The 12,956-nt window shown below is 40.3% G+C and overlaps 1 protein-coding gene across 1 annotated transcript in view; it reads left to right on the plus strand.

Annotated features, from left to right (window-relative positions):
- The window catches only part of pde8a (phosphodiesterase 8A), a 75,233-nt gene that overhangs the window by 49,294 nt on the left and 12,983 nt on the right, over positions 1 to 12,956 (plus strand). The window contains exons 14-18 of the mRNA XM_061887738.1: positions 4,195 to 4,359; positions 6,582 to 6,630; positions 6,724 to 6,859; positions 8,363 to 8,561; positions 11,383 to 11,600. Of these exons, the coding sequence (XP_061743722.1) occupies positions 4,195 to 4,359; positions 6,582 to 6,630; positions 6,724 to 6,859; positions 8,363 to 8,561; positions 11,383 to 11,600 (767 nt within the window). The remainder of the gene's footprint in view (positions 1 to 4,194; positions 4,360 to 6,581; positions 6,631 to 6,723; positions 6,860 to 8,362; positions 8,562 to 11,382; positions 11,601 to 12,956) is intronic.

Raw genomic sequence — 12,956 nt, forward strand, 5'->3', positions numbered from 1 at the left:
CTCACTATCACCAAGGTGACCTTCACACACACCTCACTATCACCAAGGTGACCTTCACACACACACCTCACTATCACCAAGGTGACCTTCACACACACCTCACTATCACCAAGGTGACCTTCACACACACACCTCACCATCACCAAGGTGACCTTCACACACACCTCACTATCACCAAGGTGACCTTCACACACACCTCACTATCACCAAGGTGACCTTCACTCACACACACACCTCACCATCACAAAGGTGACCTTCACTCACACACACACCTCACCATTTCCACGGTGACCTTCTATCACACACCTCATCCTTAACCAAGGTGACCTTCACTCACACACCTCACCATCACCAAGGTGACCTTCACACACACACACGTCACCATCACCAAGGTGACCGTCACACACACACACCTCACCATCACCTAGGTGACCTTCACTCACACACCTCATCCTTAACCAAGGTGACCTTCACTCACACACCTCACCATCACCAAGGTGACCTTCACTCACACACCTCACCATCACCAAGGTGACCTTCACACACACACGTCACCATCACCAAGGTGACCTTCACACACACCTCACCATCACCAAGGTGACCTTCACAAACACACCTCACCATCACCAAGGTGACCTTCACACACATGTCACCATCACCAAGGTGACCTTCACACACACACCTCACCATCACCAAGGTGACCTTCACACACACACTTCACCATCACCAAGGTGACCTTCACACACACCTCACCATCACCTAGGTGACCTTCACACACACACCTCACCATCACCAAGGTGACCTTCACACACACACCTCACCATCACCAAGGTGACCTACACACACACACACCTCACCATCACCTAGGTGACCTTCACACACACACGTCACCATCACCAAGGTGACCTTCACACACACACCTCACCATCACCAAGGTGACCTTCACACACACACCTCACCATCACCAAGGTGACCTTCACACACACACCTCACCATCACCAAGGTGACCTTCACACACACGCACCTCACCTTCACCTAGGTGACCTTCACACACACACGTCACCATCACCAAGGTGACCTTCACACACACACCTCACCATCACCAAGGTGACCTTCACACACACACACGTCACCATCACCAAGGTGACCTTCACACACACACACGTCACCATCACCAAGGTGACCTTCACACACACACACGTCACCATCACCAAGGTGACCTTCACACACACACCTCACCATCACCAAGGTGACCTTCACACACACACCTCACCATCACCAAGGTGACCTTCACTCACACACACACCTCACCATTTCCATGGTGACCTTCTATCACACACCTCATCCTTAACCAAGGTGACCTTCACTCGCACACCTCACCATCACCAAGGTGACCTTCACACACACACACCTCACCATCACCAAGGTGACCTTCACACACACCTCACTATCACCAAGGTGACCTTCACTCACACACACCTCACCATCACCAAGGTGACCTTCACACACACCTCACTATCACCAAGGTGACCTTCACACACACCTCACTATCACCAAGGTGACCTTCACTCACACACACATCACCATCACCAAGGTGACCTTCACTCACACACACACCTCACCATTTCCATGGTGACCTTCTATCACACACCTCATCCTTAACCAAGGTGACCTTCACTCACACACCTCACCATCACCAAGGTGACCTTCACACACACACACACACCTCACCATCACCTAGGTGACCTTCACTCACACACCTCACCATCACCAAGGTGACCTTCACACACACACCTCACCATCACCAAGGTGACCTACACACACACGCACCTCACCATCACCTAGGTGACCTTCACACACACACGTCACCATCACCAAGGTGACCTTCACACACACACCTCACCATCACCAAGGTGACCTTCACACACACACACCTCACCATCACCAAGGTGACCTACACACACACGCACCTCACCATCACCTAGGTGACCTTCACACACACACGTCACCATCACCAAGGTGACCTTCACACACACACCTCACCATCACCTAGGTGACCTTCACACACACACCTCACCATCACCAAGGTGACCTTCACACACACACCTCACCATCACCAAGGTGACCTTCACACACACACCTCACATCACCAAGGTGACCTTCACACACACACACCTCACCATCACCAAGGTGACCTTCACACACACACACCTCACCATCACCAAGGTGACCTACACACACACACACCTCACCATCACCTAGGTGACCTTCACACACACACGTCACCATCACCAAGGTGAACTTCACACACACACACCTCACCATCACCAAGGTGACCTTCACACACACACCTCACTGTCACCAAGGTGACTTTCACACACACACACCTCACCATCACCAAGGTGACCTTCACACACACAAGTCACCATCACCAAGGTGACCTTCACACACAAACCTCACCATCACCAAGGTGACCTTCACACACACACCTCACCATCACCAAGGTGACCTTCACACACACACCTCACCTTGGTAACCATGGCAACCTGCTCATCAATCTCATGCTGCAGCAAAACTGGGACTTGCTGTTTTTCTCTGCCATCTTTGCTGCATGAAACTCATACCTCTACCCTTCTACTCTACTAACTCTACCCTTCTACTCTACTAACTCTACACTTCTACTCTACTAACTCTACCATTCTACTCTACTAACTCTAAACTTCTACTCTACTAACTCTACTATTTCTACACTTCTACTCTACTAACTCTACACTTCTACTCTACTATTTCTACACTTCCACTCTACTAACTCTACACTTCTACTCTACTAACTCTACTCTACTAACTCTACTATTTCTACACTTCTACTCTACTAACTCTACACTTCTACTCTACTATTTCTACACTTCCACTCTACTAACTCTACACTTCTACTCTACTAACTCTACACTTCTACTCTACTATTTCTACACTTCTACTCTACTAACTCTACTCTACTAACTCTACACTTCTACTCTACTAACTCTACTCTACTAACTCTACACTTCTACTCTACTATTTCTACACTTCTACTCTACTAACTCTACACTTCTACTCTACTATTTCTACACTTCTACTCTACTAACTCTACACTTCTACTCTACTATTTCTACACTTCTACTCTACTAACTCTACTCTACTAACTCTACTATTTCTACATTTCTACTCTACTAACTCTACACTTCTACTCTACTATTTCTACACTTCTACTCTACTAACTCTACTCTTCTACTCTGCTATTTCTACACTTCTACTCTACTAACTCTACACTTCTGCTCTACTATTTCTACACTTCTACTCTACTAACTCTACACTTTTACTTTACTATTTCTACTCTACTAACTCTACACTTCTACTCTACTAACTCTATACTTCTACTCTACTAACTCTACACTTCTACTCTACTAACTCTACACTTCTACTCTACTGACTCCACACTTGAACTCTACTAACTCTACACTTCTACTCTACTATTTCTACACTTCTACTCTACTAACTCTACACTTCTGCTCTACTATTTCTACACTTCTACTCTACTAACTCTACACTTTTACTTTACTATTTCTACTCTACTAACTCTACACTTCTACTCTACTAACTCTATACTTCTACTCTACTAACTCTACACTTCTACTCTACTAACTCTACACTTCTACTCTACCAACTCCACACTTGAACTCTACTAACTCTACACTTCTACTCTACTATTTCTACACTTCTACTCTACTATTTCTACACTTCTACTCTACTAACTCTACCCTCTACTCTACTAACTCCACACTTCTACTCTACTAACTCTACACTTCTTCTACTCTACTAACTCTACTCTACTAACTCCACTATTTCTACATTTCTACTCTACTAACTCTACCCTTCTACTCTACTAACTCTACACTTCTACTCTACTAACTCTACACTTTTACTTTACTATTTCTACACTTCTACTCTACTATTTCTACACTTCTACTCTACTATTTCTACACTTCTACTCTACTAACTCTACACTTCTACTCTACTACCTCTACACTTCTACTCTACTCACCCAAAATCCTCATTGGAATAAAGCCGTGTGTACCACTTGTCATGCAGTCTTAGTAGATCACCCGCCCACTGATAGATTGTCATTCAGGCCCTGAGTATGTCACCTGTGTGCAGGTGATCAACATCATCAACGCGGCCCAGGAGACCAGTTCCATGCCTGTGGCCGAGGCCTTGGATCGGGTTCTTGAGATCCTGAGGACCGCAGAACTGTACTCTCCTCAGCTCGGCACCAAGGATGAGGATCCGCATACCAATGACCTCGTTGGTGGACTCATGATGGTACTTCTCATCACATTTAGATGTACAGTATGCATATACATATATATATATATATATATATATGTATATGTATGTATGTGTGTATGTACTGTATGTACAGTGGTGATCAAAAGTGTAGGTACACTTGTAAAGAACATGATGTCATGGCTGCCTGGACTTTGAGGTGTGTTTGGGGTCATTGTCCTGTTGGAACACCCAACTGTGCCCAAGACCCAACCTCCCCCCTGATGACTTTAGCTTGTCCTGAACAATTTGGAGCTAATCCTCCTTTTTCATTGTCCCATTTAAAGCAGCAGTTCCATTGGTAGCAAAACAGCCTTAGAGCATAATACTACCACCACCATGCTTGACGGTAGGCATGATGTTCCTGGGATTAAAGAACCGTGTGGGTATTAAGGGCGCCGCCCTCAACTAGTTCCGGTCGTACTTAGCCGACAGGAGTTTCTGTGTAAAAATAGACAGTTTTATGTCTTCCACACGGGGTCCCCCAGGGCTTAATCCTTGCCCCAATCCTATTTGCGCTTTACCTTCTCCCCCTTGGTTCTATTTTTAGGAAGTATGGTATTGCATTTCATTTTTATGCCGATGATTGCCAGATCTATTTTCCCATGGCACAAAATAACTTGGTTCAACGTCTCATTGACTGCCTGCACGACATCAAAGCCTGGCTTTCAGCGAACTTCCTGAGTCTAAATAAAGACAAAACAGAAGTCATGTTGTTCGGTCCAAGTCGCTCTCCCTCCCCCAACCTTGACCTCGGCACTCTGACCCCGTATCTCAGTGACTGTGTCACAAACCTGGGGGTAAAGTTCCACTCAGATTTTAAATTCCAAAAACAAATCAGCAGCGTCGTTCAAAAAAGCTTTTATGGAATACGCCAAATAGTGAAAGTGAAACCGCTTCTGTCAGGACATGATCTGGAGAAATTAATTCCCGCCTTTATCTGGACTGGTTTAGACTACTTCAATGGCCTGTTATGTCGGCATTAGCCAGGCCTGCAGCTGGTGCAGAACTCTGCTAACACAGACCCGCAGACATCAGCACATCACCCCTATATTAGCTCCCTGTGCGTTATCCAATCCATTTTAAACTCCTTCTATCCATCCATCCATCATCTTCCGCTTATCCGAGGCCGGGTCGCGGGGGCAACAGCCTAAGCAGGGAAGCCCAGACTTCCCTCTCCCCAGCCACTTGGTCTAGCTCTTCCCGGGGGATCCCGAGGCGTTCCCAGGCCAGCCGGGAGACAGTCTTCCCAACGTGTCCTGGGTCTTCCCCGTGGCCTCCTACCAGTTGGACGTGCCCTAAACACCTCCCTAGGGAGGCGTTCGGGTGGCATCCTGACCAGATGCCCGAACCACCTCATCTGGCTCCTCTCGATGTGGAGGAGCAGCGGCTTTACTTTGAGTTCCTCCCGGATGGCAGAGCTTCTCACCCTATCTCTAAGGGAGAGACCCAAACTCATTTCGGCCGCTTGTACCCGTGATCTTATCCTTTCTGTCATGACCCAAAGCTCATGACCATAGGTGAGGATGGGAACGTAGATCGACTGGTAAATTGAGAGCTTTGCCTTCCGGCTCAGCTCCTTCTTCACCACAACGGATCGGTACAACGTCCGCATTACTGAAGACGCCGCACCGACCCGCCTGTCGATCTCACGATCCACTCTTCCCTCACTCGTGAACAAGACTCCTAGGTACTTGAACTCCTCCACTTGGGTCAGGGTCTCCTCCCCAACCCGGAGATGGCATTCCACCCTTTTCCGGGCGAGAACCATGGACTCGGACTTGGAGGTGCTGATTCTCATTCCGGTCGCTTCACACTCGGCTGCGAACCGATCCAGCGAGAGCTGAAGATCCCGGTCAGATGAAGCCATCAGGACTACATCATCTGCAAAAAGCAGAGACCTAATCCTGCAGTCACCAAACCGGAACCCCTCAACACCTTGACTGCGCCTAGAAATTCTGTCCATAAAAGTTCAGAACAGAATGGGTGACAAAGGACAGCCTTGGCGGAGTCCAACCCTCACTGGAAATGTGTCCGACTTACTGCCGGCAATGCGGACCAAACTCTGGTACTGATCGTACAGGACTGTCCTGGAGGACAGTTCTGTGGTTCTGCTTGCTAATGTTGGAAAGTGAAAGTAGTTTCACTCCAGTGATTATGTAACTTGATGACATCATTGCTTCTTTAACAACCGGGACTTCTTCTTCTTCTGTGGTTAGGATGGATTACGCAGACTGTCAGGAAACGAGTACATCTTCTCTGCAAAACGTAAGTTGCTGTTTTCCACACGTTTTTGTGTCAATAACCTTTGTGGAATATTATTTTTGTGTCAATAACCTTTGTGGAATGTTATCATCTCAGAGCTGCATCACATCCCCAGTCAGCTGAGCGCTCCTCTTTCCCTCAACGACATTCCTCCTCACATCGCTCAGACCATGGAGAGCGAGGACTGCTGGGACTTTGACATCTTCAACTTGGAAGCTGCCACCATGAAACGGTGCCTGCACAATATTTCTATTTCCTTATTAATCACTGACATGATTGATTTACTATGCAGAATATTTACATTTCAGACTATTTACATTTCATTATTAATCACTGACATGATTGATTTACTATGCAGAATATTTATATCACTGACATGATTGATTTACTATGCAGAATATTTACATTTCAGACTATTTACATTTCATTATTAATCACTGACATGATTGATTTACCATGCAGAATATTTACATTTCATTGTTAATCACTGAGATAATTGATTTAAAATGCAGAATACTTCTATTTCCTTATTAATCACTGACATGATTGATTTACTATGCAGAATATTTACATTTTATTATTAATTACTGACATGATTAATTTACCATGCAAAATATTTATATCACTGACATGATTGATTTACTATGCAGAATATTCACAATTCATTATTAATCACTGACATGATTGATTTACTATGCAGAATATTTACATTTCATTGTTAATCACTGAGATAATTGATTTAAAATGCAGAATAGTTCTATTTCCTTATTAATCACTGACATGATTGATTTACTATGCAGAATATTTACATTTCAGACTATTTACATTTCATTATTAATCACTGACATGATTAATTTATTATGCAGAATATTTATATCACTGACATGATTGATTTACTATGCAGAATATTTATAATTCATTATTAATCACTGACATGATTGATTTACTATGCAGAATATTTACATTTCATTGTTATTTACTGACATGATTAATTTACCATGCAAAATATTTATATCACTGACATGATTAATTTATTATGCAGAATATTTATATCACTGACATGATTGATTTACTATGCAGAATATTTATAATTCATTATTAATCACTGACATAATTGATTTACTCTGCAGAATATTTACATTTCCTTGTTAATCTCTGAGATGATTGATTTACTATGCAGAATATTTCTATTTCCTTATTAATCACTGACATGATTGATTTACTATGCAGAATATTTACATTTCATTGTTAATCACTAAGATGATCGATTTACTATGCAGAATATTTACATTTCAGACTATTTACATTTCATTATTAATCACTGACATGATTGATTTACTATGCAGAATATTTCTATTTCCTTATTAATCACTGACATGATTGATTTACTATGCAGAATATTTACATTTCATTGTTAATCACTAAGATGATCGATTTACTATGCAGAATATTTACATTTCAGACTATTTACATTTCATTATTAATCACTGACATGATTGATTTACTATGCAGAATATTTACATTTCATTGTTAATCACTAAGATGATTGATTTACTATGCAGAATATTTACATTTCATTGTTAATCACTAAGATGATTGATTTACTATGCAGAATATTTCAATGTGATAATGAATGAGTGAGTTGATTGTAGGTGAATGTTGTGTTGTGTTGTGTTGTGTTGTGTTGTGAGTGATTGCCGCTTTGTTGACAATAAAAGAATGTTTGTCCCAGCAGACCTTTGACCTTCTTAGGTTTGAAGATCTTCTCTCGGTTTGGAGTGTGTGAGCACCTCAACTGTCCTGAGAATGTTCTGCGCTCCTGGTTGTCCAAGATCGAGTCCAACTACCACTCTTCCAACTCCTACCACAACTCCTCCCACGCCGCCGACGTGCTGCACGCCACCGCCTACTTCCTGTGCAAGGACAGAGTCAAGGTATAAGTCATATTTACATCACATTCTTATTATTATTTCATCAACTAATATTTCATCACATTATTATTATTTCATCAACTAATATTTAGATCACATTATTATTATTATTTCATCAACTAATATTTAGATCACATTATTATTATTATTTCATCAACTAATATTTCATCACATTCTTATTATTTCATCAACTAATATTTATATCACATTATTATTATTTCATCAAATAATATTTATATCACCTTATTATTTCATCATTTTAATATTTATATCACATTATTATTATTTCATCAAATAATATTTATGTCGCATTTCATAAATTACTATTTATTTTTAAACAACAATTATGCTATTTATTTCAAATGTAATATTGATATTTCTTTCACAATATGGGTATTGTAGTTTTTATAGTGATGAAATGTGTACTAGGTTTCTAGTCATGTGTACTTGATTTTAGTCATGTGTACTTTATTTCTAGTCATGTGTACTTGGTTTCTAGTCATGTTTACTTGGTTTCTAGTCATTTGTACTTTGTTTCTAGTCATGTGTACTTGGTTGCTGGTCATGTTTACTTGGTTTCTAGTCATGTGTACTTGGTTTCTAGTCGTGTACTTAATTTTTAGTCATGTGTACTTGGTTTCTAGTCATGTTTACTTGGTTTCTAGTCAGGTGTACTTTGTTTTCTAGTCATGTGTAATTGGTTGCTGGTCATGTTTACTTGGTTTCTAGTCATGTGTACTTTGTTTCAAGTCATGTGTACTTGATTTCTAGTCATGTGTACTTTATTTCTAGACATGTGTACTTGATTTTTGTCATATGTACTTTATTTCTAGTCATGTGTACTTGGTTTCTAGTCATGTTTACTTGGTTTCTAGTCATGTGTACTTTGTTTCTAGTCATGTGTACTTGGTTGCTGGTCATGTTTACTTGGTTTCTAGTCATGTGTACTTGGTTTCTAGTCGTGTACTTAATTTTTAGTCATGTGTACTTGGTTTCTAGTCATGTGTCCTTGGTTTCTAGTCAGGTGTACTTTGTTTTCTAGTCATGTGTAATTGGTTGCTGGTCATGTTTACTTGGTTTCTAGTCATGTGTACTTTGTTTCTAGTCATGTGTACTTTATTTCTAGTCATGTGTACTTGATTTTAGTCATGTGTACTTGGTTTCTAGTCATGTTTACTTGGTTTCTAGTCATGTGTACTTTGTTTCTAGTCATGTGTACTTGGTTGCTGGTCATGTTTACTTGGTTTCTAGTCATGTGTACTTGGTTTCTAGTCGTGTACTTAATTTTTAGTCATGTGTACTTGGTTTCTAGTCGTGAACTTAATTTTTAGTCATTTGTACTTGGTTTCTAGTCATGTGTATTTGGTTTCTAGTCAGGTGTACTTTGTTTTCTAGTCATGTGTAATTGGTTGCTGGTCATGTTTACTTGGTTTCTAGTCATGTGTACTTGGTTTCTAGTCGTGTACTTAATTTTTAGTCATGTGTACTTGGTTTCTAGTCATGTGTCCTTGGTTTCTAGTCAGGTGTACTTTGTTTTCTAGTCATGTGTAATTGGTTGCTGGTCATGTTTACTTGGTTTCTAGTCATGTGTACTTTGTTTCTAGTCATGTGTACTTTATTTCTAGTCATGTGTACTTGATTTTAGTCATGTGTACTTGGTTTCTAGTCATGTTTACTTGTTTTCTAGTCATGTGTACTTGATTTCTAGTCATGTTTACTTGGTTTCTAGTCATGTGTACTTGATTCTAGTCATTTGTACTTGATTTCCAGTCATGTGTACTTGGTTTCTAGTCATGTGTACTTGGTTTCCAGTCGTGTACTTGATTTCTGGTCATGTGTACTAGGTTTCTCGTCATGTGTACTTGATTTTAGTCATGTGTACTTGATTTCTAGTCATGTGTACTTGGTTTCTAGTCATGTGTACTTGGTTTCCAGTCATGTGTACTTTGTTTCTAGTCATGTGTACTTGGTTGCTGGTCATGTTTACTTGGTTTCTAGTCATGTGTACTTAGTTTCTAGTCGTGTAATTAATTTTTAGTCATGTGTACTTGGTTTCTAGTCGTGTACTTAATTTTTAGTCATGTGTACTTGGTTTCTAGTCATGTGTACTTGGTTTCTAGTCATGTGTACTTGGTTTCTGGTCATGTGTACTTGGTTGCTGGTCATGTTTACTTGGTTGCTGGTCATGTGTACTTTATTTTAATCATGTGTACTTGATTTCTGGTCATGTGTACCTGGTTTCTCGTCATGTGTACTTGACTTTAGTCATGTGTACTTGATTTATAGTCATGTTTACTTGGTTTCTCGTCAGGTGTACTCGGTTTCTAGTCATGTGTACTTGGTTTCCCGTCAGGTGTACTTGATTTCTAGTCATGTGTCCTTGGTTGCTGGTCCTGTGTACCTGGTTTCTGGTCAAGTGTAATTGGTTGCTGGTCATGTGTACTTGGTTGCTGGTCCTGTGTACCTGGTTTCTAGTCATGTGTACTTGGTTGCTGGTCCTGTGTACCTGGTTTCTAGTCATGTGTACTTGGTTGCTGGTCCTGTGTACCTGGTTTCTGGTGATGTGTACTTGGTTGCTGGTCCTGTGTACCTGGTTTCTAGTCATGTGTACTTGGTTGCTGGTCCTGTGTACCTGGTTTCTAGTCATGTGTACTTGGTTGCTGGTCCTGTGTACCTGGTTTCTAGTCATGTGTACTTGGTTGCTGGTCCTGTGTACCTGGTTTCTAGTCATGTGTACTTGGTTGCTGGTCCTGTGTACTTGAAGGGGTAGCTCTGTGTATTGTGTGTACTCTGCTTTCCCACTTGGTTCTGTTCCCCCCCGCAGCAAAGCCTGGAGCCGATGGACGAGGTGGCGGCGCTGATTGCGGCCAGCGTGCACGACGTGGACCACCCGGGCCGCACCAACAGCTTCCTGTGCAACGCAGGAAGTGAGCTGGCCATCCTGTACAACGACACGGCGGTGCTGGAGAGTCACCACGCCGCGCTCGCATTCCAGATCTCCACCAGAGACGACAAGTGCAACATCTTCAAGAACATGGACAGGTGCGCATGATTGTTACCTGCCAGTACTTTACATGTACTATGGATTAGTAGTATCCATCCATTTTCTACCGCGGGGTGCTGGAGCCTATCATAGCTGCATTCGGGCGGAAGGCGAGCTTATTATTATTATTAATAACAATATTGTTGTTGTTATTATTAATATTACATCTGTGAGTGCTTTACATGTATTATTATTATTGTTATTAATAATGCTAATGTTATTGTTATTATTACACCTGTAAGTACTTTACATGTATTATTATTATTATTAATAATAATATTATTATTGTTATTATTACACCTGTGAGTACTTTACATGTATTATTATTATTATTAATAATAATATTATTGTTATTATTACACCTGTGAGTACTTTACATGTACTATGCATTATTTTTGTTATTATTAAAATAATAATATTATTGTTATTATTATTCCACCTGTGAGTGCTTTACATGTATTATTATTTGTATTAATAATAATATTATTGTTATTATTACACCTGTGAGTACTTTACATGTACTATGCATTATTTTTGTTATTATTAAAATAATAATATTATTGTTATTATTATTCCACCTGTGAGTGCTTTACATGTATTATTATTTGTATTAATAATAATATTATTGTTATTATTACACCTGTGAGTACTTTACATGTACTACGTATTATCATCATTATTATTATTAATTTGAAAAAAAATATTATTATACCTGTGTGTACTGCACATGTATTATTAGTATTAATATTACACCTGTGTACTTTACACTATTGTTATTATGAACATTACACATGTACTATGGTACAGTTTTATGTACTACAATAGAGTATAAGTTGTGTGCAGGTGATGTATTTGTGAATGATGATGAGTGTGAATATTTGCTATCTGTTTGAAAGTACAATTGTACTTCCTACTATTGGAGTTGTTATATTTGCTGTTTGTGTGTGCAACAGGACTTCAATTCAGCTTCGACTTTGTTCATGAACAACAACAGAAGACAAATAATAACAATAATGTACAAAACGTTCATTCTTACACAAACAATGACAACATAAAGTTGTTATATCCCAAAAGGGAAGAAGTCAAACTTATTTGTTCATCAATCAACCATTTCACTTATCTTCATCTCCACAATGACTCATATCTGATACATATTTCACTCATTATATCTACAATGACTCATATATGAAACATATTTCACTTATTATGATCTCTACAATGACTCATATATGATACATATTTCACTTATGATCTCTACAATGACTCGTATATGATACATATTTCACTTATTATGATCTGTACAATGACTCATATGATACATATTTCACTTATGATCTCAACAATGACTCATATAT

This window comes from Nerophis ophidion, linkage group LG25, assembly GCF_033978795.1.
Source record: "Nerophis ophidion isolate RoL-2023_Sa linkage group LG25, RoL_Noph_v1.0, whole genome shotgun sequence".
Lineage (NCBI taxonomy): Eukaryota > Metazoa > Chordata > Actinopteri > Syngnathiformes > Syngnathidae > Nerophis > Nerophis ophidion.